We start from the raw sequence: 23,557 nt of genomic DNA on the forward strand, positions 1-23,557 counted from the left end.
CTCTCTCTCTGTGTCTCTATGAATAAATAAAAATAAAATAAAATAAAATGTGTTAACTATTTAGTAAATACCTTCTATGTGACAATCTCTGTGCCAGACATGATCCTCTGTCATTCTCACAGAAGGCAAGAATAATGGCAGTTTCATACCAGAAAAATACAGTTATTCTACAGTGTGGACCTACTATATGTTGGATACCATGCTAGTGAAGAATAAAAGATGAGTAAGCTAGTTGAACTCAAGGAACTTATGAACTCAAGGGGAAAATCGGACATAAGCATAACTATTAGGATGCTATTAAATACACACCAAGTAAAATTTCAGGCAACGTGTTTTGGGATAAGTGAAAGGAGATATTTATTCTATGAATTTTAAGGAAAGCTTCATGGAAGAAGTAGCACTTTAAGTGGTCCTTAGAAGATGAAGAATAGAGAATGGGAACTGAGTAGGTAGGGCATTGCTAGCTGAGGAAACAGCATGAGCAAGGGCACAGAGGCTTTCTGTTTTCAGAGAATGACAAAAGGTCTGTGGTCTATGCTTTAGTCCATTCGAGCTGCTGTAACAAACTATCATGGACTAGATGATAACAGAAATAAATAACAGAAATTTATTTCTCATAGTTTTGGAGGCTGGAAGTCCAAGATCAAGGCTCTGGCAGATTCCTTGTTTGTTGAGAGCCTACTTCCTGATTCACAGATGGCCTCCCTTTCGCTGCATACTCACGTAACAGAAGGGCCAAGGGACCTCTTCTGGGCCTCTTTCATAATGGCAAGAATCCCATTCATGAGGGCTCCAACCTTATGACCTAATCACCTCCCAAAGGCTCCACCTCCAAATACCATCACATTTGGGGATTAAGTTTCAATATATGACTCGAAAGAGACACAAACGTTCAGTCTATAGCAATGAGGTAATAGAGTTCAGGACAATATGTAAGTGAGAGGTTACAAAGAGAGTTTGTCATGGAAATTTTCTACTCTGTACACTTGGTATGGTATTGGTGCCATTGACTAAGATCATTCAATTCAGGAAATGTTTCTTACATACCCTATATGCCTAGATTTATGACAGGTGCTGGGGAAACTGATTAATAAAGCATGATCTCTATCTTGAGTGTACTTAGAGTCGAGTAAGTCAATAATTAAATAACTTGCGATTTGAGCTAACTAGAGGTTTAAGGTGGTAAGAATGTCCAGAGGAAGAATATCTTAATAAGCTTGAGGGGTCAGGAAGGGTGTCACAGAACAGGTGGTCCTCTAAGTTGAATATTCTTTTTTTTTTAATTTTTATTTATTTATGATAGTCACACACACAGAGAGAGAGAGGCAGAGACATAGGCAGAGGGAGAAGCAGGCTCCATGCACCGGGAGCCCAATGTGGGATTCGATCCCGGGTCTCCAGGATCACGCCCTGGGCCAAAGGCAGGCGCTAAACCACTGTGCCACCCAGGGATCCCTGAATATTCTTTATCTAACTTATTTATTTATTGAAATTGAAGTTATACATGCATACAGTTTAAAGAGTAAAATGGTTCTATAAGAATTGTCCAATAAGGGATCCCTGGGTGGCGCAGCGGTTTGGCGCCTGCCTTTGGCCCAGGGCGCGATCCTGGAGACCCGGGATCGGATCCCACGTCGGGCTCCCGGTGCATGGAGCCTGCTTCTCCCTCTGCCTGTGTCTCTGCCTCTCTCTCTCTCTCTCTCTCTCTCTCTCTCTCTCTCTCTGTGACTATCATGAATAAATAAATAAAATCTTTAAAAAAAAAAAAAAAGAATTGTCCAATAAGAATTGTTAAAAAAAAAAAAAAAAGAAAGAAAAAGGTGGGACACCTGGGTGGCTCAGCGGTTGAGCGCCTGCCTTTGGCTCAGGGCATGATCCTGGAGTCCTGGGATCAAGTCCCACATCAGGCTTCCTGCATGGAGCCTGCTTCTCCCTCTACCTATGTCTCTGCTTCTCTTTCTCTCTCTTGTTCTGTGCCTCTCATGAATAAATAAAATCTTAAAAAAAAAGAAAAAGAAAAAGGCATTACCTCAACTCTTAGCTTAGTTTCCCATTCCTCAGAGATAACCACTTTCAACTTCTTAGAGTGATTTGTTTGGCATTTATTACTGTATCTCTAAATTACTTGCTTATGTTACTACTTCATTAAAAAAAAAAATTCAGGCATTATCTATTGACTTCCCACTGTGTGAAATGTAAATCTATTTCTCTTTAACATCCTTTACCACACATTTGTGACTTTATTTACTCCCCAACCTCTCTCTCTCTTCTCTGTCTCTCTGTCTCTCTGTCTCTCTGTCTGTCTCTCTCTCTCTCTCTATATATATATATCAAGATTTTGGTTATATCAGTACTCATTATTTATATTTTATAACTATATAAATGCTATTGACACTTGAGCTAAGTTGCATAATCTTCTCACCCCTGAGACTGACACCCCCCCTTTTTTTTGTATATTTTTTTATTGGAGTTCGATTTGCCAACATATAACATAAACCCAGTGCTCATCGCGTCAAGTGCCCTGCTCAGTGCCCAGTCACCCAATCATCCCATCCCCCTGCCCACGTCCCTTTCCACCACCCCTTGTTTGTTTCCCAGAGTTAGCAGTCTCTCATGTCTTGTTTGGTTAATTTTTATAAACTTATCACCAATTTATCTCCAAACTCTACCCAACTGAATAAATTGCCTTTCAGTACTTGCTATTTATTTTCCATTTGCCCCTGTAGATCCACTCTCCACATTACCCTGGAGGGCTGATCTGTACAGACTTTAATCCATGGACTCCTTTGCTCTATGATTACCCAAGAGATTGAAGGGCAGGAGGAGACAGGGTGAGTTTGGGGTATGTATTCTCTCCCTACCAGTTTGCTGTGGGTTGGAGGTTGGCTCTGTTCCTCTACTGAAGGTCACAGCTTATGTTAGATGGTCCCTGCTCTTCCTAGATTTAAGAAGCCACTCCCTCCAGGTGTCTCTTCAGGCCTGGAGTCATAACACAATTTAACTGTTGCTAGCTATGGGGTAATCCACTTTCCCTTAACCCTTTCCACACCTTTGTGAATATTCTCTTTTTACAACTTTCCTCAGCTACCCTTCTTAAATGTATTATTTGTTAACTGCCAGGACTCTGACTGAAGCAAAGACATTGATATTTGTATGTATTAATTCTCTCTCAGTTTTATCTTCTTAAAGAAGTCTCTCCGAGAATTTTCTTACCTGCTTTATCTATATTATTTTACCCCTATGCCTGCTTTATAGTAGCATTCTCTGGACTTTCAATATTATTGTTGGGGTTTCCTGTCTTTTTTCATCCTTGTTTTTGGTGTAGTCATTTTTTTTTTTTTTTTATTCATGAGAGACACAGAGAGAGAGACAGGTAGAGGGAGAAGCAGGCTCCATGCAAGGAGCCCAACACGGGACTCGACGCCGGGTCTCCAGGATCAGGCCCTGGGCCAAAGGCAGGCGCTCAACCACTGAGCCACCCAGGGATCCCCAGTATAGTCATTTTAAAACAGGACCTCACATTTCTTTGACACTCTTGCCTTTGAGAAGTAGAGTCTATGTTTTCTCTGCTTGAATATGAATGTGATAGAAGTAACACTATGTGACTTTTTTTTTTTTTAAAGAGGGAGAGCGAGAGGTAGGGGAGAGAAAGGTAGAGAGAGGGGCAGAGGGAGAGAGAATCTCAAGCAGGCTCCACGCCCAGTGTGAAGCCTGATGTGGGGTTCAGTCTCACAACCCAGAGATCAAGAGTCAAACGCTTAACCAACTAAGCCACCCAGGCTCCCCAACACTATATGACTTCTAAGGCTAAGTCACAAAAGGCCATGTAGATTGTGTTTTAGTCTCTGGAAACTCACTTTTCAGACATTCTGTTTCAGGAGGCTCCTTTTTACTAACCAGTTGCCAAGCTGTAAGAAGCCCAGCCACAAGTTTGGTCTTTAAGCCTGGGTGACTGACATGTGAGGGAAGAAGTTCCAGAGAATCCTATCCCCAACTATTTAAGTCAGCCCCAGCCATTTAAGTCTTCCCAATTCAGGTCCAGAAATCATGGAATAGAGACAAGCCATCTCTACTGTACTCTGTATAATTCCTGACATACTGAATCCATGAGCATAATAAAATTGTTATTTTTTTTATGCCACTAAGTTTAGTATGGTTTGTTATGCAGTAACAGATAATTGGAACAAAATTTTTTACTAGGAGTGAAGGATTGCAATAACAAAAACCTAAAACATATGTCATTGGCTTTGAGACCAGGCAACAGGCAGAAACCAGAAGGACCTTGAGAACACTGACAGTGAAAGTCCAATGGACCTCAAGCAGACCATCAATGAAGGCTTAAAAGAGAGTGGGGAAAATGTTAGCTGGAGATAAGAGGACCCTTGTTATGTAATGACAGAAAGTTTAGCAATACTGTCATTTTTGGTAATGTGAAAAATAGGAAATATACACAGTGAGCAGGACGATCCTACCTGTGAAGATTCTGGGCTACCTATTTTTTTCTGGCTACCTAGAGTAAAATGTGAGAGAGATGAACTAAAAAATGAACTGTTTTGTTTTCAAGTAGAGTTTAGAGAAAATATAGAGAGCTACGGACAATCTTACCAACCAGCAGAAAGTATTCAAAGTAAGAAAGTGCCTTAGGACAAAGATCAAATCCAGAGTGCTGGCAGAGAAATGTGGTCCAAGGGTAAGATGAACCCTTTGTTTAAACCTCAGCAAGATATCTGGGTGGAGCCTCATAGACTTTTTTTTTTCTTTCTCATAGATTCTTTCAGATAGACAAGAGACCTAAGGATTTAAAGAATGTTGTCCCATAGCAGCCTCATAGGGAACCCAAATAGGGAAGGACCAGTCTCAAAGAGGTTTGTGGGTATAGCTTTTGTCCAATGGAGTAAACCCCAATAAAGTTAATAGAAAAACCATCACCATCATTTTTAAGACAATTGTATTTGTGGAAGCCCCACTAACTTGGGCTAAAGAAGACATAAGTAATATAAAATAAAAAGTGGTCCCCAGACTTCTATGGGCAGGAAGCAAGCTGAGAAAGCTATTCAGTGGAGACTGTGATTTATGGAAACAAAAGTATTACTCAGAAGATGAAACCAGAAGCCCAGAGTACAGTCAAAAGCCATGGAAAGTCATTACCAGGGAGAGGTGCTAGGCTCGAATCAAAGAGTAAGACATGTGGGTGGATGGATTTCAGAATTGCAATGAACCAATGATTGCGATATTTGCTTCCCATTCTCTAGTTTTGGATGGAAGTTTACTGTGGTTATCCTTTTTTTTTTTTCTTAAGGTTTTATTTATTTATTTGACAGAAAGAGAGAGCACAAGTAGGAGGAGCAGCAGGCAGCGGGAGAGGGAGAAACAGGTTCCCTCATGAGCAAGGAGCCTGATGCAGAGCTCAATTCCAGGACTCTGGGATCATGATCCGAGCCAAAGGCAGATGCTTAACTGACTGAGCCACCCAGGCGCCCCATACCATAGTTATCCTTCATTGTATTACCATTGTACATACTGGGCATGCAAGACGATATAACTTGTCTCTTTAGTTTATAGGTGTTGAGAATGAGGAATTATACAAGGAACTATACCCAAGAAATTGCACTTGAGAAACTTCATCTATACCTGGACTTGATTTATATGTCAAGATCCTCGAGTTTATGTTGATGCTAAAATTGATTTAGACTTTGAGGGTTTCAATGGGGAGTGTATTTTGCATTTGGGAGGAACATAAATTGTTTTGGCCAGAGGGCAACTGTGGATGATTATATTTTCCAAAGATAACTGCACCAATATCTCCTATCCTACATGATTTTCTACAAAGTGATCTTGCCATGCCCCCAATGAAAGATAAAATCTGATTTTTTACAGTGTGTGCTTTGGGTGTACACACATATTCATTCATTGTGGTAGGCTTATAAAGATCCTTTTAATCTGGGAACTCATGCCTTTCCTTTCCAAGAAATTTTCTTCAATGTTTTTTCCTCCATTTTCTGTTTTTTCAAACATCTTGTCTACTTACATATACACCCTCAGATATGTAGTTTTATATAAATGCTATCATACTACACATGCTGTTCTGTATGATTTTTATTTTTCAGATTATATAGGCTGTATATCCTTTAAGACTTCTCAAATAACAGACATTTAATATTTATCAATTAATATGACATTAAAACATACTTACCCAATCATTATACTGATATATATAAAATCTTTAAGCTATTTTTCACACCTATAAGTGGCCCACACACCAAATAAAAACTTTTTAGACTCTGTGTCCCAATTCGAACTTCTGAAAATATGGTTACCATATGCTAAGTCATGAATTGGGGAATTAGCATAGTGTTTGATGCTCTCCATTGCTCATCCTTTCCTGTATGATGACCCCATCTTAAACGAAGGAGTCTACATACTATAGGGTCGTTTAAAATTGTAATATTTTATGGAAACAATTATCTCTAATGACTTTTGTAAAAATAACATGTTTTCTTTTGGAGTCTGAAGCCGAGCTGCAAGAATTTTTCTTAGGAATCCAGACCTTCTCTTTAATCAGCAAAACCCTTTAATTTGCTAAAGATCAGCTTAGTGCCCCGTTGACCACTCAGTGGAACAAGCAAGTGTTAGAGAGAGATCCCTTGTGTTTTTCCTTTAGTTGTAAATTCCATCAAGCTAGACCATTAGTTGCAGTGGATGGGAACAGTTCATTTGGTGGTTCCAAATGGTAGTAAAGGAAAGAAAAATATCTCTCTGATATTTTTGCTTAGGGATTTGGGAATTCAGAATTTAGTCATAGATAACTAGATTAATGTGTTTAAATACCTTAAATCACTTTAAATCATTCCTTGTTTTGTAACATGATCTTAGAGGTAGCTAAAACTGATTGGGAAATTTTGTTGTGAACTTAGTATCCTCCAAAAGCAGGTTCTGCTAATGAGCAGACTATTTAGGTAATAGATAAGCAAACATGGATTAGCTAATAGAGTAAGAAGTCTTGTGTCCTGTGGTTATCTCTCTCTATATTTGAGAAGGGGTATCATTTGTAGGCAAGAGGCAGTTTCCTTGGGATACACTATTTCTATTTTACAGGGCTTTTTTTTTTTTAATCCCATCCTAAAGATAACAAGAACATATAGTGGCACTAGATGGTATTAAACAGTTTAGGATGTTGACATGTTAGATTGTATAAAACGAGGCAGAAAGGATTACTTTTTGCCAGCTGCATCATTCCTGGCAAGAGCTTATTATATTCCAACTTGTTTTGCTGTCATTGTTAACCCATTAGAGAAACTAACCACTATATTGGTTCCAGCCAAATCTTTGTCATCACTGGCCCTAAAAACCTCTTGGGGACCAAAGAGCACCTGGCTATTCTGAAAGCGTCTATCCTCAGGGATTGATGCTCATCTCTGCAGGCTCCCCAAAGCCCTCTTCCCTTTTTCCTGAAGCACCTTCAAGCATTTCTGCATGGCTACCCACTCACTCTCTTCTATTATACCTCCTCCTCCTGCCTTACTGAATGCTGGATTTCCCAGCTCACAACTCTTAAGAAGGAGCTTTATTTCAGAGTAGAAAGGGGCCCCCATATGTGGCCTATTATATCCATATCAACTTGCTTACCCTTTTCAAACAGCTATTGTCTTTTAATAGGGTCCTGCCTGGCAGGGGGAGTCCTTAATTCTTGCCATATAAGAATGGGCAGCTTGAGTTACAGCGAACTGCAGTTTGGTGCTCTGATCAAAAGGCCTCTGTTGTTTTTAGGTTTTTTCTTCCCCCCTCCCTCTCTCTCTCTTTCTATATCCTGGGCTAATAATTCAGCACAGCAAGGTCATTACAGGCTTTGAATTGAGAGTTGAGAGTGTTAAATTACTGACCTAGAATAAAAGAGATCTGGGGGGCTCTCAAGAAAGATAAAGGGATTCTGGTTAGTAAAGTGCAAGCCCAGCAACCTCCCTTCTTAACAATATTATTTTTTTTAATCCTCTCTGTCTCCAAAAGTCTTTTCTGGGACAAGGAAAGATCTCCTGCCAGAGAAATTAGGTTAGGAACTCCACAACATCTTCTGAGAGCTGTGGCCCAATGCTAGCAATTCACGGGTGCCTGAGTAGCTGGCCTTCTATCTCCCCACCTTGTCAGTATTTCACACTCTGCCGCCTTCCTCCCCCGGCCTAGCTGGTCCTTCATTATGTAAGTCAAATATAGGTGATACTTCAGCCAAAAGATTATATCTCACACAGGATTTCAGACATGTGAGAAACAGACCACTTAGGCTTCAAAATATCTTTAAAAAGAAAAAAAAAAAAATATCTTTAAAAAGATGGTGTCGCCTCATTAAAAGCCACTTCCATTCCATTTATGTTTTGTAAAGAACATTTGCCTGGTCCTACCATACTTCAACAAGAAGAACATTGCCCCACTGTGAATGTACACCTCCACTCTACCGTATTAGATCTTCTTCATACTTGGCCAAAAGCATTATCTCCCATGTATCCTCTTCCCCAATTATCTCTTAAAGCCAAGCACCATCTCTGGAAAATATCGGCTTCCTCAGTTTTTTATTTTAGAAAAGTCCCTGAAACCAACTTTCACAGATTTCTACTGAGCAAAGTAATAATAATAGCTGATAGTCCTTGAATGTGCCAGGCATTATACAACATGCATTATTATCACATTTAATCATCTTTGGCAACTTTCACAATTTTATAGATAATAAATAACTGAGGCCCAGAGCGGTTAAGTACCTGAGCCAAAGTCACAAAAAAAAACGTAGGAAGTGGCGGGATCTGCCCCAGATGAGTGCTTCTTGAACTTTAATGTGCATGTGAAGCATGTGAACCACCTGGAGTTTTATTAAAATGCAGAATCAGGTTTAGTAGGTCTGAAATGCGGTCTGAGATTCTGGTTTCTCCCTGGCTTCTAAGTGATACCAATGCTGCTATTTTTGGCCCACTCTTTCAGTAGCAAAGCCATAGTCATTCTAACTTCAGAGCCATTCTAAAGAAATATTTTAGTTATAGTTTCCAATTACTCATTCTACCAGACAGTCCTATAAATATAGGTATTGGGTATTTGACACCAATATTTTATTTCTTATTATGGTAAAATATACATAACAAAATAACCATTTTTTAAGTGTACAGTTCTGTGGCATCAGGTACACTCACATTGTTCTGCAATATCACCGCCATCCATTTCCAGAACTTCTTCATCTTCCCAAACTGAAACTGTACTCATTAAACCCCCCCCCCCCCAATGGCACTAACTAGGGAATTGGGAAGTTTCAGATGTGAAAAAGGGAAAGGCTAGAATGTACCCTGTAGCACTGGAATTTAATCAATGTATTCATGGGTTTTAATATATGTAGATAGCTAGATACATAGAAATGAATCTAGGAGAGTGTATGTGTGTGTGTATGTGTGCACACGCACTCATGTGCACACACCCACATGCAGAGCGTATGTATATAAATCTCCATCTGTCTTTCCCCTGACTCTGGGAGAGCCTAGAAGCAATGATACATTTGGAACACATCCAGCACCTACCTAGATCTTAGTTTTTAAACAGTCCTCTAATAAAAGCAAGTTGGGCTTCTTGAAGAAATGGCTGGCTCTAAGATTGGGTAGGAAAGAATAAGATAAGCCTGAAACATCTTCTTCAATCAAAAAGTAAGGAAGTGACCAAAGAATTGTGTGGACATGTCAAAAGGACCTAGACGTCAGCTTGGGACACCTGGCTAGCTCAGTAGATAGGGCATAGGACTCTTGATCCCAGGGTTGTGAGCTCAGGCTTCGCATTGAACATAGAGCCTATTTACTTGCTAAATAAATAACAGTGGTTCTAGGAGGCATCTTCATTTTGTTCTTGTTTTTCAAGAAACATAATTTTTCTCATAGTTTTTTTTCTTTTTTTCAAAGATTTTATTAATTTACTCACGAGAGACATAGAGACAGAGAGAGGCAGAGACACATGCAGAGGGAGAAGCAGGCTCCATGCAGGGAGCCTGAAGTGGGACTCGATCCCAGGTCTCCAGGATCACACCCTGGGCCGAAGGTGGCGCTAAACCGCTGAACCACCCAGGCTGCCCTTCTCATAGTTTTAAATAAATACTTTAGCAAGGGTTAGAAATACTCTTCACAAGGCTTATAGATTAGGGGCACCTCGGTGACTCAGATAATTAAGTAATGGACTCTTGCTTTGGCTCCTGTCATGATATCAGGATCCTGGGATTGGCTGCGTGCGCTGCCCTTCCCCATTTGCGTGTGCACTCTCTCTCAAAAAAAATTTTTTTAAATAAGGCCTGTAGATTAGATAAGAATATTGTATCAATTTTAATTTTCTGATTTTGATCATTATACTATGATCATGTAAGAGAATTCTTTATTTTTTAGGAAATATATGCTGTATTTAGGGGGTAAAGGAGAATCATGTCTAGAACTTAGTCTTAAGCAGTTCTGAAAAATAATAATATATGTGTGTGTGTGAGAGAGAGATTGAGAAAGAGTGAGTGAAAGTAAATGTAATAAAATATTCATATTTGTGTAATCTAGGTGAAGGGTATCCAGGAATTCTTTGTGCTGTTCTTGCAACTTTTCTATAAATTTGAAATTATGTAAAAATTAAAAAATTGAAATCTCAAGAGAAAAAACCTGACAACTTAAAGAATGAAAGAATTTACTCAATAAAATTTGAATACTGGTTTTGGAGAAATCTGTTTGACGTAGACATTATAGTATACTTCTGTGTGGCCTTTAAAATATTTTTAGGAACAATTTTGTTTGATTTTAGAGGTAAGACTGATGTCTATTAAAAAAACTTTTTTAGTTCAGTAAAATACAATGAAAAAGTAGCAAGAATGTACATTTTTATGCAGATAGAAAATTTGTTTTGGATTTCTGGTCATAATAGGTTGCAGTGCTTATGATTTGGCCCTCTTATCCATTATAAACACATGGTAATGATACATAAAATTTTCTGAGAAGAAAATTTAAAGGACATAGCCATGTGTAGAATCAATATAAATTCATCTATAGACAAGGAATTAAACAAACCACAATGCGAATGGGGCTAAAACCAAAGGCCTCTTGTGTTCTGGGTTCAGAAGCAAGCATAGGAAACTGGGAGCTCATTTCTTATGGAATAGTAGAGACTGAATGTGTCACACACAGAGCAGGAGATTTTTTTTTTTTAATTACGATTGCTACCTGGAGGATGACTTATATAAAACCTGGGTCTATAAAAGGAAGCGGACAACCTTGCAACCAGGACTGAGTGGTCTGAACTACTCAAGGGTTCAGTGACAGTCTCTGTGATCCCCAGTATCATTGGGAATGGAGCCTTTATTCACTCAATATACGATCTAGTTCTAGACTAGGATCTATCCTTGGGAATAAGTGAGGGAGTGAGCAGCCCACTTAAGGTAAGTCTACATGCTGAAATTCCAAAATATATGAAAACAACTAATGCTAGTAAAGAGCCAATAAATTCAACAATTGAAATATGAAGATTCATATTCATTTCTCCAGAGAAGATAAGACTAATTAATTATTTTAAATTGCATTTGAAATAAAGTTTAGGATCCCCAGGGACATCATAAGAGGAATGGTCATCATTTAAAAAAGAGAACAATGGGGATCCCTGGGTGGCGCAGCGGTTTGGCGCCTGCCTTTGGCCCAGGGCGCGATCCTGGAGACCCGGGATCGAATCCCACATCGGGCTCCTGGTGCATGGAGCCTGCTTCTCCCTCTGCCTGTGTCTCTGCCTCTCTCTCTCTCTCTGTAACTATCATAAATAAATAAAAAAATTAAAAAAAAATAAAAATAAAATAAAATAAAATAAAAAAGAGAACAATGGATTATTTATGTTTTAGATATTGAGTTTGATAAGTTCCTTATATATTTTGAATATTAACCCATTATCAGATATGTTATTTGCAAATATCTTCTCCTGTTCTATGGGTTGCCTTTAGTTTTGTTGATTGTTTCCTTTGCTGTGCAGAAGCATTTTATTTTGATCAAGTCCCAGTTGTTTATTTTTGCTTTTGTTACCCTTGCCTCAGGTAACATAACTAGAAAGAAGTTGCTACGGCTGATGTCAGACGTTACTGCCTGTGTTCTCCGCTAGGATTTTAATGGTTTCCTGTCTCACATTTAGGTCTTTAATCCATTTTTAATTTATTTTTGTGTATAGTGTAAGAAAGTAGTCCAGTTTCATTCTTCTGCATGTTGCTCTCCACTTTTCCCAACACCATTTGTTGGAGAGACTGTCTTTTTTCCATTGGATATTCTTTGCTGCTTTGTCAAAGATTAATTGAACATAGAGTTATGGGTTCATTTCTGGGTTTTTTGTTGTGTTCCATTGATGTATCTGTCTATTTTTGTGTCAATACCATACTCTCTTGATCACTACAGCTTTGTAATATAACTTGTTGAAGTCTGGAGTTGTGATGCCTTCAGCTTTGCTTTGCTTTTTCAAAGTTGATTTGCCTATGCAGGATCTTTTGTGGTTCCATTCAAATTTTAGGATTGTTTGTTTTAGCTCTGTGAAAAATGCTGTTGGTATTTTGATAGGGTTTACATTAAATGTATAGATTGCTTTGGGTAATATAGACATTTTAACAATATTTGTTCTTCCAGGGGCACGTAGGTGGCTCAGTCAGTTAAGCACTCAACTCTTGGTTTCGGCTCAGGTCATGATCTCAGGGTTGTGAGGTCTGCCTCTGTGTTGGGTTCTGTGCTGGGATTGGGATTCTTTTCCTGCTCCTCCCCTTACCCCTCTGCTTCTCTCCCTGGTCACTCACTTTCTCTCTCTAAAATAAACAAAACCTTTTTAAAAAACCCCAATATTTGTTCTTCCAATCCATGAACATGGAACATGTTTTTCCATTTCTTTGAGTCCTCTTCAATTTCTTTCATCAGTATTTTATACTTTTCAGAATACAGATCTTTTGCTTCTTTGGTTTGGTTTGTTCCTAGGTATCTTACAGGTTTTAGTGCAATTGTAAATGGGATTGATTCCTTGATTTCTCTGTCTGTTGCTTCATTATTTGTGTGTAGAAATGCAACAGATTTCCATACATTTATTTTGTATCCTGCAACTTTACTGAATTCGTGTATCAGTTCTAGCAATTTTTTTGGTGGAGTTTTTCAGGTTTTCTATATAGAGTATCATGTCATCTGCAAATAGTGATAGTTTGATTTCTTCCTTGCCAATTTGGGTGCCTTTTATTTCTTTGTGTTATCTGATTGCTGAGGCTAGGACTTCCAGTACTATGTTAAGTAACAGTGGTGAGAGTGGATATCCCTGTCTTGTTCCTCACCTTAGGGGAAAAGCTCTCAGTTTTCCCCCATTGAGGATGATATTAACTGTGATTTTTTTGTATATAGCCTTTATTATGTTGAGGTATATTCCCTCTAACCCTACTTTGTTGAGGGTTTTTATCATGAATGGATGTTGTACTTTGTGAGATTTTTTTTTGCATCTATTGGAAGTATTCTATGGTTCTTACCCTTTCTTTTATTAATATGGTATATAACATTGACTGATTTGCAAATACTGAACAATCCTTGAAGCCCAGAATAAATCCCACTTGATCGTGGTGAATGATTCTTTTAATGTACTGTTGGATTTGATTTGCTAGTATTTTATTGAGAATATTAACTCTTCTTTAAATGTTTGGTAGAATTCACCTGTGAAGCTATCTAGCCCTGGACTTCTGTTTCTTGGGAGATTTTTGATGACTGATTCAATTTATTAGCTTGTTATCAGTGTGTTCAAGTTTTCTACTTTTTCTTGTTTCAGTTTTGGTAATTTATATGTTTTAGGAATTTATCCATTTTTTTTCCATATTATCCAATTTGTTGGCATGTAGTTTTTCATAATATTCTCTTAAAATTGTATTTCTGTGGTGTTGGTTGTGATTTCTCCTCTCTCACTTGTGATTTTATTTATTTGGCTCCTTTCTCTTTTCTTTTTTTTAGGATTTTATTTATTCATGAGAGACACAGAGAGAGAGAGAGGCAGAGACACAGGCAGAGGGAAAAGCAAGCTCCATGCAGGGAACCCGATGTGGGACTCGATCCCGGGTCTCCAGGACCACACCCTGGGCTGAAGGGCGGTGCTAAACTGCTGAGCCACTCGGGCTGCCCTCCTTTCTCTTTTCTTTTTGATAAGTCTAGCTAGGAGTTTATCAATTGTATTAATTTTTTAGGATACAAAAATACTAATTTAAAGGGATATGTGTACTTCAATGTTTATAGCAGCATTATTAATAATAACCAAATCATGGAAAGAGTCCAAATGTTCATTAACTTATGAATGGATAAATAAGTTGTAGTGTATATATAACATATATACATATATATTTATATACACATAAATAAGTTAAACTGCATATAAAATCTTTTTTAAAACTTTTATATGCAAAAATTTTTTTAAAAGATTTTATTTATTTATTCATGAGAGACACAGAGAGAGGCAGAGACACAGGCAGAGGGAGAAGCAAGCTCCCCACAGGCAGACCAATGCGGACTCGATCTTGGAACCCCGTGATCCCGCCCTGAGCCAAAGGCAGACTCTCAACCACTGAGCCACCCAGGCGTCCTGAGTTGTAGTGCATATATAATGTATATACACAACAGAGTATCAGTCATAAAAAAAAGAATGAAATTTTGTCATTTGCAATGACAGGGATGGCGCTAGAGTGCACTATGCTAAGCAAAATAAATCAATCCGAGAAAGACAAATACCATGTGATTTCACTCATATGTGGAATTTAGAAAACAAAACAAATGAACATGGGAGAGAAGACACTGGCAAACTGTAAAACAAACTTTTACTATAGATAACAAATTGCTAGTTACCAGGGTGGGTGGAGGTTGGGGGATGGGTATAAAGGAGGGCACTTGTGATGAGCACCAGATTTTGTATATGGGTGTTGAATTACTAAATTCTAAGCCTGAAACTAATATTACAATGTATGAACTAACTGGAATTGAAATAAAAACTTGAGGGGAAAAAATAGAGAACAAAAGTTGGGAAACAAACAAAACCATGTAAATTCTTTAAAATACCAATTAAACATTCTAGAAATAAAGTTACCGGCATTTTAAAAAATTCAACAGGGGTGTCTGGTTGGCACAGTTGGTTAACCATCCAGTTCTTGGTTTTGACCCAGGTTGTAATCTCAGGGTTGTGAGATGAAGCCCTGTGTTGGGCTCCACACTCAGTGCAGAGTCTACTTTAGTTTCTTTCTCCCTCTCCCTCTGCCCGTCCCACTTATGCTCTTGTTCTCTCTCTCTCTTTCAATGTTTAAATTAAATAAATCTTTAAAAAACCATTAAAAACAAAGCCATTAAAAAATTTAAAAATGGGCAGCCTGGGTGGTTCAGTGATTTAGCGCTGCCTTCAGCCCAGCGCGTGATCCTGGGGACCTGGGATCGAGTCCCTCATCGGGCTCCCTGCATGGAGCCTGCTTCTTCCTCTGCCTATGTCTCTGCCTCTCCCTCTCCTCTGTTTCTCTCATGAATAAATAATTAAAATCTTTTAAATAAATAAAATAAAATAAAATAAAATAAAATAAATTCAACAGATAGAATAAACTTTAGGCCAGACATAAAAGAATAAATAATTCATAATTTGGAAGATAATACTAAGTATAATACAAAGATAAAAGATGGGGGATCCCTGGGTGGCGCAGCGGTTTGGCGCCTGCCTTTGGCCCAGGGCGCGATCCTGGAGACCCAGGATCGAATCCCACATCAGGCTCCCGGTGCATGGAGCCTGCTTCTCCCTCTGCCTGTGTCTCTGCCTCTCTCTCTCTCTCTCTGTGACTATCATAAATAAATAAAAATTAAAAAAAAAAAAAAAAAAAAAAAAAAAAACAAAGATAAAAGATGAGGGACACTTGGGTAGCTCGGTGGTTGAGCATCTGCCTTTGGCTCAGGGCACGATCCTGGTCCGGGGATTGAGTCCTGGCATCAGGCTCCCTGCGAGGAGCCTGTTTCTCCCTCTGTCTGTGTCTCTGCCTCTCTGTCTCTTTGAATAAATAAATAAAATCTTAAAAAAACGATGAAAATTATGAAGGACACAAGAGAGACCCTGAGAGGCTAAAATATACATCTAATAGGAGAAGAAAAGGATAGAGAGGATGGCAGTGAAGCAGTATTTAAAAAGATATCTCTGAGACAAAAGACATAAATCAGATTAAAGTGTTGAGCAAGATAACTAAAAATATACCTACATGATAGACACATTGCAGAATCCACAGAACATTAATGATAAATAAAATAGCTTAAATGAATGGTAAGAATGATTAACTCCATGAGGAATGGCAGGAGTTTGACAGATGGCCTCTTGATAACAGTGATAGATGCCAGATGACAATGGAGTAGTACTTTGAAGGGCTGAGAGAAGATAAATGACAACCCAGAATTCTCCACCTGGTTAAACCATTACTCCAGAGGGTAAAATGAAGATATTTTCAAGAAAATGAAAACTGAGCACATTTACCACCCACAGGCTTTTGTGAAAACAACAGGTCTATGAATATTTAGAAATTTACAATTTGAAATCAAAAAAGCATAGGAAAAAAAAAAAAAAGCATAGAAAACCTGAAGTTTTTGCAGAGTTTTCCACAAACTCATTTGGGAGCAAACATGACCTGGACTAGTTTATGAGGCTATCTTTGGTCTTTATTTATTCTTCTTAATATAAATATATGTTTCACTGTGGAAATTTTAACATACTTGACCATGGGCTGCTACGCCAGCCCCACTGGAGGTACAATATCACATCTGGTTTGTGCAACATATTGCCTTTATAAAATCCAAAAGTTTGCCAATTCCAAAATAGAGAGGTCCAAAAGGATAAATGATTGTGGACCTATCTTAAAGAATGATATACTTTAGTAAGAAAATAATTGAACCAAGAAGGAAGGAACAGAATGAAGAACAGTAGTGAGCATAAAAATTGATATATGTTGATAAACTTAATTAATTATTGATCTTTAAAAGTAATGAGTAGTTTTTTACATTTAAAAAAGTAGAAGTCAAAAGGAATAAGGCACATTCAAATTGGAAAGGAAAATGTAAAACTATTTGCAGATGACATGATCCTATGTGTAGAAAATCCTAAAGGATTCCCCAAAAAGCTACTAGCCCTAATAAATTCAGCAAAGATGCAGGATACCAGATCAACACACAAAAATCAGTTGTGTTTTTATACACTGTAATCAACAGTCAAAGAAAATTAAGAAAGCAATTATAATAGCATCTTTTTTTAAAAAAAGATTTTATTTATTTATTCATGAAAGAGAGAGAGAGGCGCAGAGACACAGGCAGAGAGAGAAGCAGGCTCCATGCAGGGAGCCCAATGTGGGACTCAATCCCGGGTCTCCAGGATCATGCCCTGGGTCAAAGGCGGCATTAAACCACTGAGCCACCTGGGCTGCCCTATAATAGCATCTAAAAGAATTAAACACTTAGGGATACATTTTTTTGAAGAGTTTATTGATTTATTAGAGAGAGAAGGAGCACACATGTGATTGGTGAGAGGGGCAGAGGGAAAGGGAGAGATTCTTTTTTTTTCTTTTCTTTTTTTAATAAAATAATTTTTTATTGGTGTTCAATTTACCAACATACAGAATAACACCCAGTGCTCATCCCGTCAAGTGTCCCCCTCAGTGCCCGTCACCCACTCACCCCCACCCCCCGCCCTCCTCCCCTTCCACCACCCCTAGTTGGTTTCCCAGAGTTAGGAGTCTTTATGTTCTGTCTCCCTTTCTGATATTTCCCACACATTTCTTCTCCCTTCCCTTATATTCCCTTTCACTATTATTTATATTCGAAAGGGAGAGATTCTTAAGCAGACTCTATATTGAGCATGGAGCTTGATGTGGTGCTTGATCCCATGACCCTGATATCATGACCTGAGCCAAAACCAAGAGTTGGATGCTTAACCCACTGAGCCATCCAGGCACCCCAGGCATAAATTTAACCAAGAAAGCAAAAGATTTGCACACTGAAAACTACAAAACACTCCTGAATGAAATCTAAAAATCAGATTAAATGGATAGACATCCTGTGTTTATGAGGAGGAAGACTTTCAACATTGTTTAAGATGTCAGTACTATCCAAAGAAATCTGCAGATTCAACACAATTTCTACCAAAATTCCAACAGACTTTTCACAGAAATGGAATAGCTGATCCTCAAATTCATATGGAATTGCAAGGGGGTTCAGAAAGCCAGAACAATCTTAAAAAAGAAGAATGGAGTTGGAAGACTCAAACTTCCTAACTTTGAAACTTAATACAAAACTACAGTACTGTAAACAGTATGCATTGGCATAAAGACAGACATATAGACCACTGGAATAGTATAGAGAGCCCAGAAACAAACCCTTGTATGTATGGTTGGTTGATTTTCAACAAGGGTGCTGTTCACTGGGGAAATGACTATTTAGTGAAATGACTATTCAACAAATCTTTCCAGCTGAGGGGTGGTGCTGGGGAAATTAGATATTCACATACAAAGGAAGGGAGTTGACTCCTACCTTTTACATTATATAAAAATTAACTCAATGTGCTTATGTGACTCAGTCGGTTAAGGAGCTGGCTCTTGATTTCAGCACCAGTCATGATCTCAGGGTCCTGGGATTGAGCCCTACATCAGGCTCCACACTCAGCAGGGAGTCTGCTTAAAGATTCCTTTTCTCCTTCTCTCTTTGCTCCTCCCTCTCGCTCTCTCTCTCGCTCTAAAATAAATAAATCTTTTAAAATAATAATAATTAATTCAAAATGGATCAAAGACCTAAATTTAAGAGCTAAAACTATGAAACAATGAGAAGAAAACAAATGTTTTTATAGCATTGTAATTGGTTATCACACCAAAAGCATGGGGAACAAAAGAAAAAAATCAGTAAAATGGACTTCATCAAAATTAGGAACTTTTTTTTTAAAGATTTATTTATTTATTTGTGATAGACAGAGAGAGAGAGAAAGAGAGAGAGAGGCAGAGACACAGGCAGAGGGAGAAGCGGATCGCATCCTGGGCCAATGGCAGGCGCCAAACCGCTGAGCCACCCAGGGATCCCCAAAATTAGGAATTTTTTTGCATCAAAATGTACTATCAGGAAGGCAAGAAGCCAATCTGCAGAATAAGAGGAAATATTTTCAAATTATATATCCGAAAAGGGATTCATATCCAGAATATATAATGAACTCCTACAACTCAACAACAAAAAGTTATTAAAAAATGGGCAATGAACTTAGACATTTCTCCAAAGAAGATATACATATGTGCAATAAGTACATGAAAAGATGATCAGCACGTCTTACTCATTGAAGAAATACAAATCAAAACCAGAATGAGATTCTACTTCACACCTACTACCATGATTATTAAAAAAAATAGGAAAATAATTTGGTGAGGATTAGAACCCTTTTGCATTGATGTGAGAATATAAAATGGTGCAGCTACTGGGGAATACAGTTTGGTGGTTCCTCAAAAGATTAAATATATAATTCCTCTTCTGGGTATATACACAGAAGAAAGCAGGATATCTGAAGAAGAGATATTTGTATACCAATGTTTATAGAAGCATTATTCATAATAGCCAAAGGTAGAAAAAAATCCATGTGTTCATCAGCAGATGAATGAATAAACAAATGTGGCATATACATACAACGGAATATTATTTTTCCTTAAAAAGGAATGAAATTTGGGGATCCCTGGGTGGCGCAGCGGTTTAGCGCCTGCCTTTGGCCCAGGGCGCGATCCTGGAGACCCGAGATCGAATCCCACATCAGGCTCCCGGTGCATGGAGCCTGCTTCTCCCTCTGCCTGTGTCTCTGCCTCTCTCTCTCTCTCTCTCTCTCTCTCTCTCTGTGACTATCATAAATAAATAAAAATTAAAAAAAAAAGGAATGAAATTTTATTAATCCCAACATGGGTGGACCTTAAAAACTTGGTGAAATAAGCCAGGGGCACCTGGTGGCTCAGGTGGTTGGGTGGTCACTTTTAGTTTCCGCTCAGGTTATGGTTTTGAGGTTATAGGATCAAGTCCCACATCAGACTCAGCAGTCAGTATAGAGTCTGCTTGAGATTCTCTTCCTCTCCCTCTTCCTCCCTGTCTGCCCCTCCCTCTGCTTGTGGGCATGTGTGTGTGCTCTCTCTTTAAAATAAATGAATGAATGAATCAATGAATAAATAAGTCAGTCAGTCACTTTTAAAGTGAGGGCAAAATACCGTACAGCTCCACTTATAAGAGGTACCTAGAATAGACAAATGCATAGAGAGGGAGGGTAGAGTAGAGGTTACCAACATCTAGGAGGTAGAAGGAGGAATTACTGTTTAGTGTATATAGGATTTTTGTTGAGGATAATGATAAAGTTCTCTGAATGGGTAATGGTAATGGTTAACAGCATTGTGAATGTATTTAAGCCACTGAATTGCACACTTACAGTAGTTAAAATGATAAATATCATGATTAAAATAATAAGTATTACAAGCATTTTACCATATTAAAATTTTTTCAATTTAATAAGACAGAAGTCAAATTCTAGAAAATAGTATCAGAAGATAAGAAAAGTGCTCATAAGTTAATTAGAGTGTGCTTTGGTTCTTGTCTTGCTTTGGAGAGGAATAAAAATAACGAGCGACTTGATATTTTTAAAAATGTGTACCTACTAATTTGAAAAGATATATGCATCCATGTTTATTTAGCATTATTTAGAATAGCCAAGATATGGAAGCAACCTAAGTGTCCATCAGTACAAAGGATAAAGAAGGTATGGTTTATATATACAATGGAATATTACTCAGCCATTAAAAAATAGAAATAAATCTTGTCATTTCTGACAACAGGGATGAACCTACAGGGTATTACGCTAAGTGAAATAATTCAGAGAAAAAGAAATACCATATGATTTCAATTATATTTGGAATCTAAAAAACAAAACAAATGAACAAACACACATACACTATAGAGAGTAAGATGGAGTCTCTCATGTCAAGCAGAGGCCTATGTCCAGCAATGATGCAAGAAGCTAAGGGTTCTAAAGCTATCAGATATCACCAAGACCACACCAGCTGACAACACCCCAGAACTGGTAACAAGCAAATGCAGAGGAGGTCTCCAGGGGCTCAAGACTGATTAAATCCGGGGCGCCTGGGTGGCTCAGTGGTTGAGCGTCTGCCTTCGGCTCAGGGCGTGATCCTGGAGTCCGGAATTGAGTCCCACATCGGGCTCCCTGAATGGAGCCTGCTTCTCCCCATCCCCCTGCTCTGCCTCTCTCTCTCTCTCTCTCTCATGAATAAAACAAAAACAAAAACTTTTAAGCTCATTAAATCCCTCTAAAAAGGAGGGGTTTTGCAGCAAACTGTAGACTCTCCAGACACTGACCCCTCAACGTATGACCACTTAAAAAAGGCAGCCACTGCCAAAGGCTCTTCCTGATTCATCTCTGAACAGAACTGAGATCCTCCACTGCTTGAACAGAATAAGCAGAAAGTGCCTAGAGCAGATCTGGACCTGACTGAGGCCTTATTTCAACTGTGCACCCACAGACTGACTTTGCGTTTGGTTCGTTAACTTCCTACCCTTTGTGTTATCTTGTTTGTTGTGTGACTTAGGTCTTGTGTTTTGCTTTGTGTGCCATGTAAGAAGCCAAGTTAATCAGATGGTGAAATGTCATTGAGTTTGGAATCCTGAACCTGCTTTATAATTATGTTAACCTTGCTTTATGACTACTACATAAAGTTGACAGTGCGGAAAGACATAACTTGTGTGTGTACCTTCATAGTATGCTCATGACATACACAAACAGAAACAGTTTCATAAATACAGAGAACAGACTGATAGTTGCCAGAGAGGAGAGGGTGGAGGATGGGCAAAATAGGTGAAGGGGATTAAGAGGTACTATCTTGCAGTTATAAAATAAATGAGTTGCAGGGATGAAAAGTATAGTGTAGGGAATATAGTCAATAATACTGTAGTAACTTTGATGGTGGCAGATGGTGACTATACTTATCATGGTAAGCACTGTATTATATATAGAATTGTTAAAATCACTGTGCTATACATATGAAACTAATATAACATTGTATGTCAACCATACTTCAGTTAAAAAAATGAAAAGTGTGTGGCTAAATATGCATATTGAATTTTTAAAAGAAATTTTAAGAAGTTATAGATTCTTTTGTAACTTCCAATCTAATAGAGGGGGGCGGAAATAATTTAAAAAAGAAAGAAAAGGGGATCACTGGGTGGCTCAGCGGTTTAGCGCCTGCCTTCGGCCCAGGGCGTCACCTGGAGTCCTGGATTGAGTCCTGCATCGGGTTCCCTGTATGGAGCCTGCTTCTCCCTCTGCCTGTGTCTCTGCCTCTCTCTCTCTGTCTCTCATGGATAAATAAATAAAATATTTTTTAAAAAAGAAAGAAAAAGGAGTACCTGGGTGGCTCAGTTGGTTTAACATCCAACTCTTGATTTCAGCTCAGGTCGTGATCTCAGAGTCATAAGATCAAGCCCCACCTCAGGCTCCATTCTCTGTGGAGTTGTTTGAGATTCTCTCTCTCCATTTCCCTCTGCCCTTGCCCCTTGCTCTCTCTCTCTCTCTCAAAATAAATAAAAACTTAAAAAAAGAAAAGAAGGGGATCCCTGGGTGGCGCAGCGGTTTGGCGCCTGCCTTTGGCCCGGGGCGCGATCCTGGAGACCCGGGATCGAGTCCCGCGTCGGGCTCCCGGAGCATGGAGCCTGCTTCTCCCTCTGCCTGTGTCTCTGCCTCTCTCTCTCTCTCTCTGACTATCAGAAATAAATAAAAATTAAAAAAAAAAAAAAAGAGGGATACCTGGTGGCTCAGTGGTTGAACATCTCTTTGGCTCAGGGCATGATCCCAGGTCCAGGGATCAAGTCCTGCATCAGGCTCCCTTCATGGAGCCTGCTTCTCCCTCTGCCTGTGTCTCTGCCTCTCTCTGTGTGTCTCTCACGAATAAATAAATAAAATCTTAGAAAAAAGAAAAGAAAAAAAAACTTTCCTTTTTTTTAAGATTTTATTTATTTATTCGTGAGAGACACAGAGAGAGAGAGAGAGAGAGAGAAAGAGAGGCAGAGACACAGGCAGAGGGAGAAGCAGGCTCCATGCAGGGAGCCCAATGTGGGACTTGATCCTGGGTCTCCAGGATCACACCCCCGGCCATAGGCAGCGCTAAACCACCAAGCCACCGGGGCTGCCCCGAAAAAAAACTTTCCTAATACAATAGAAAGCAGGAAAAGAAAAACAAGTCAAAGAAAAATAATTCACAGAAATGACATAAGAAGATGGCAAAAATTAAATATATATTTTTAAAACTCATACAGAGACTGTAAGATTGGGTAAAAAAAAGAAATCTAACTATATACTACTCACAAGAGAAATATCTAAACCAAAATGACCCAGGAGGATCGAAATTAAAAACATAGGAAAAGATATACCAGGCAAATACTAATCAAAGTTGGTATTGCCATATTACAATACTAATATCAGATCAAAGTCTTGGACTTCTAAAAAGTTTATAAAA

At 38.6% G+C, this 23,557-nt stretch overlaps 1 protein-coding gene and 1 long non-coding RNA gene across 10 annotated transcripts in view; one reads left to right on the plus strand and one right to left on the minus strand.

The window, feature by feature from the left end:
- Nucleotides 1-23,557, plus strand: part of CSTPP1 (centriolar satellite-associated tubulin polyglutamylase complex regulator 1) — a 198,419-nt gene that overhangs the window by 61,454 nt on the left and 113,408 nt on the right. The window contains exon 2 of one of the 5 annotated variants that reach the window (XM_072790613.1): nt 2,727-2,831. The exons of the other annotated variants lie outside the window; for them this stretch is intronic. Within the exon in view, the coding sequence (XP_072646714.1) occupies nt 2,794-2,831 (38 nt within the window). The 5' untranslated portion in view covers nt 2,727-2,793. The remainder of the gene's footprint in view (nt 1-2,726; nt 2,832-23,557) is intronic. 5 annotated transcript variants of the gene reach the window in all.
- Nucleotides 1-23,557, minus strand: part of LOC140612711 (uncharacterized) — an 81,266-nt gene that overhangs the window by 50,901 nt on the left and 6,808 nt on the right. The gene's annotated exons all lie outside the window — the stretch shown is intronic.

Source organism: Canis lupus, chromosome 21 (assembly GCF_048164855.1).
Source record: "Canis lupus baileyi chromosome 21, mCanLup2.hap1, whole genome shotgun sequence".
Lineage (NCBI taxonomy): Eukaryota > Metazoa > Chordata > Mammalia > Carnivora > Canidae > Canis > Canis lupus.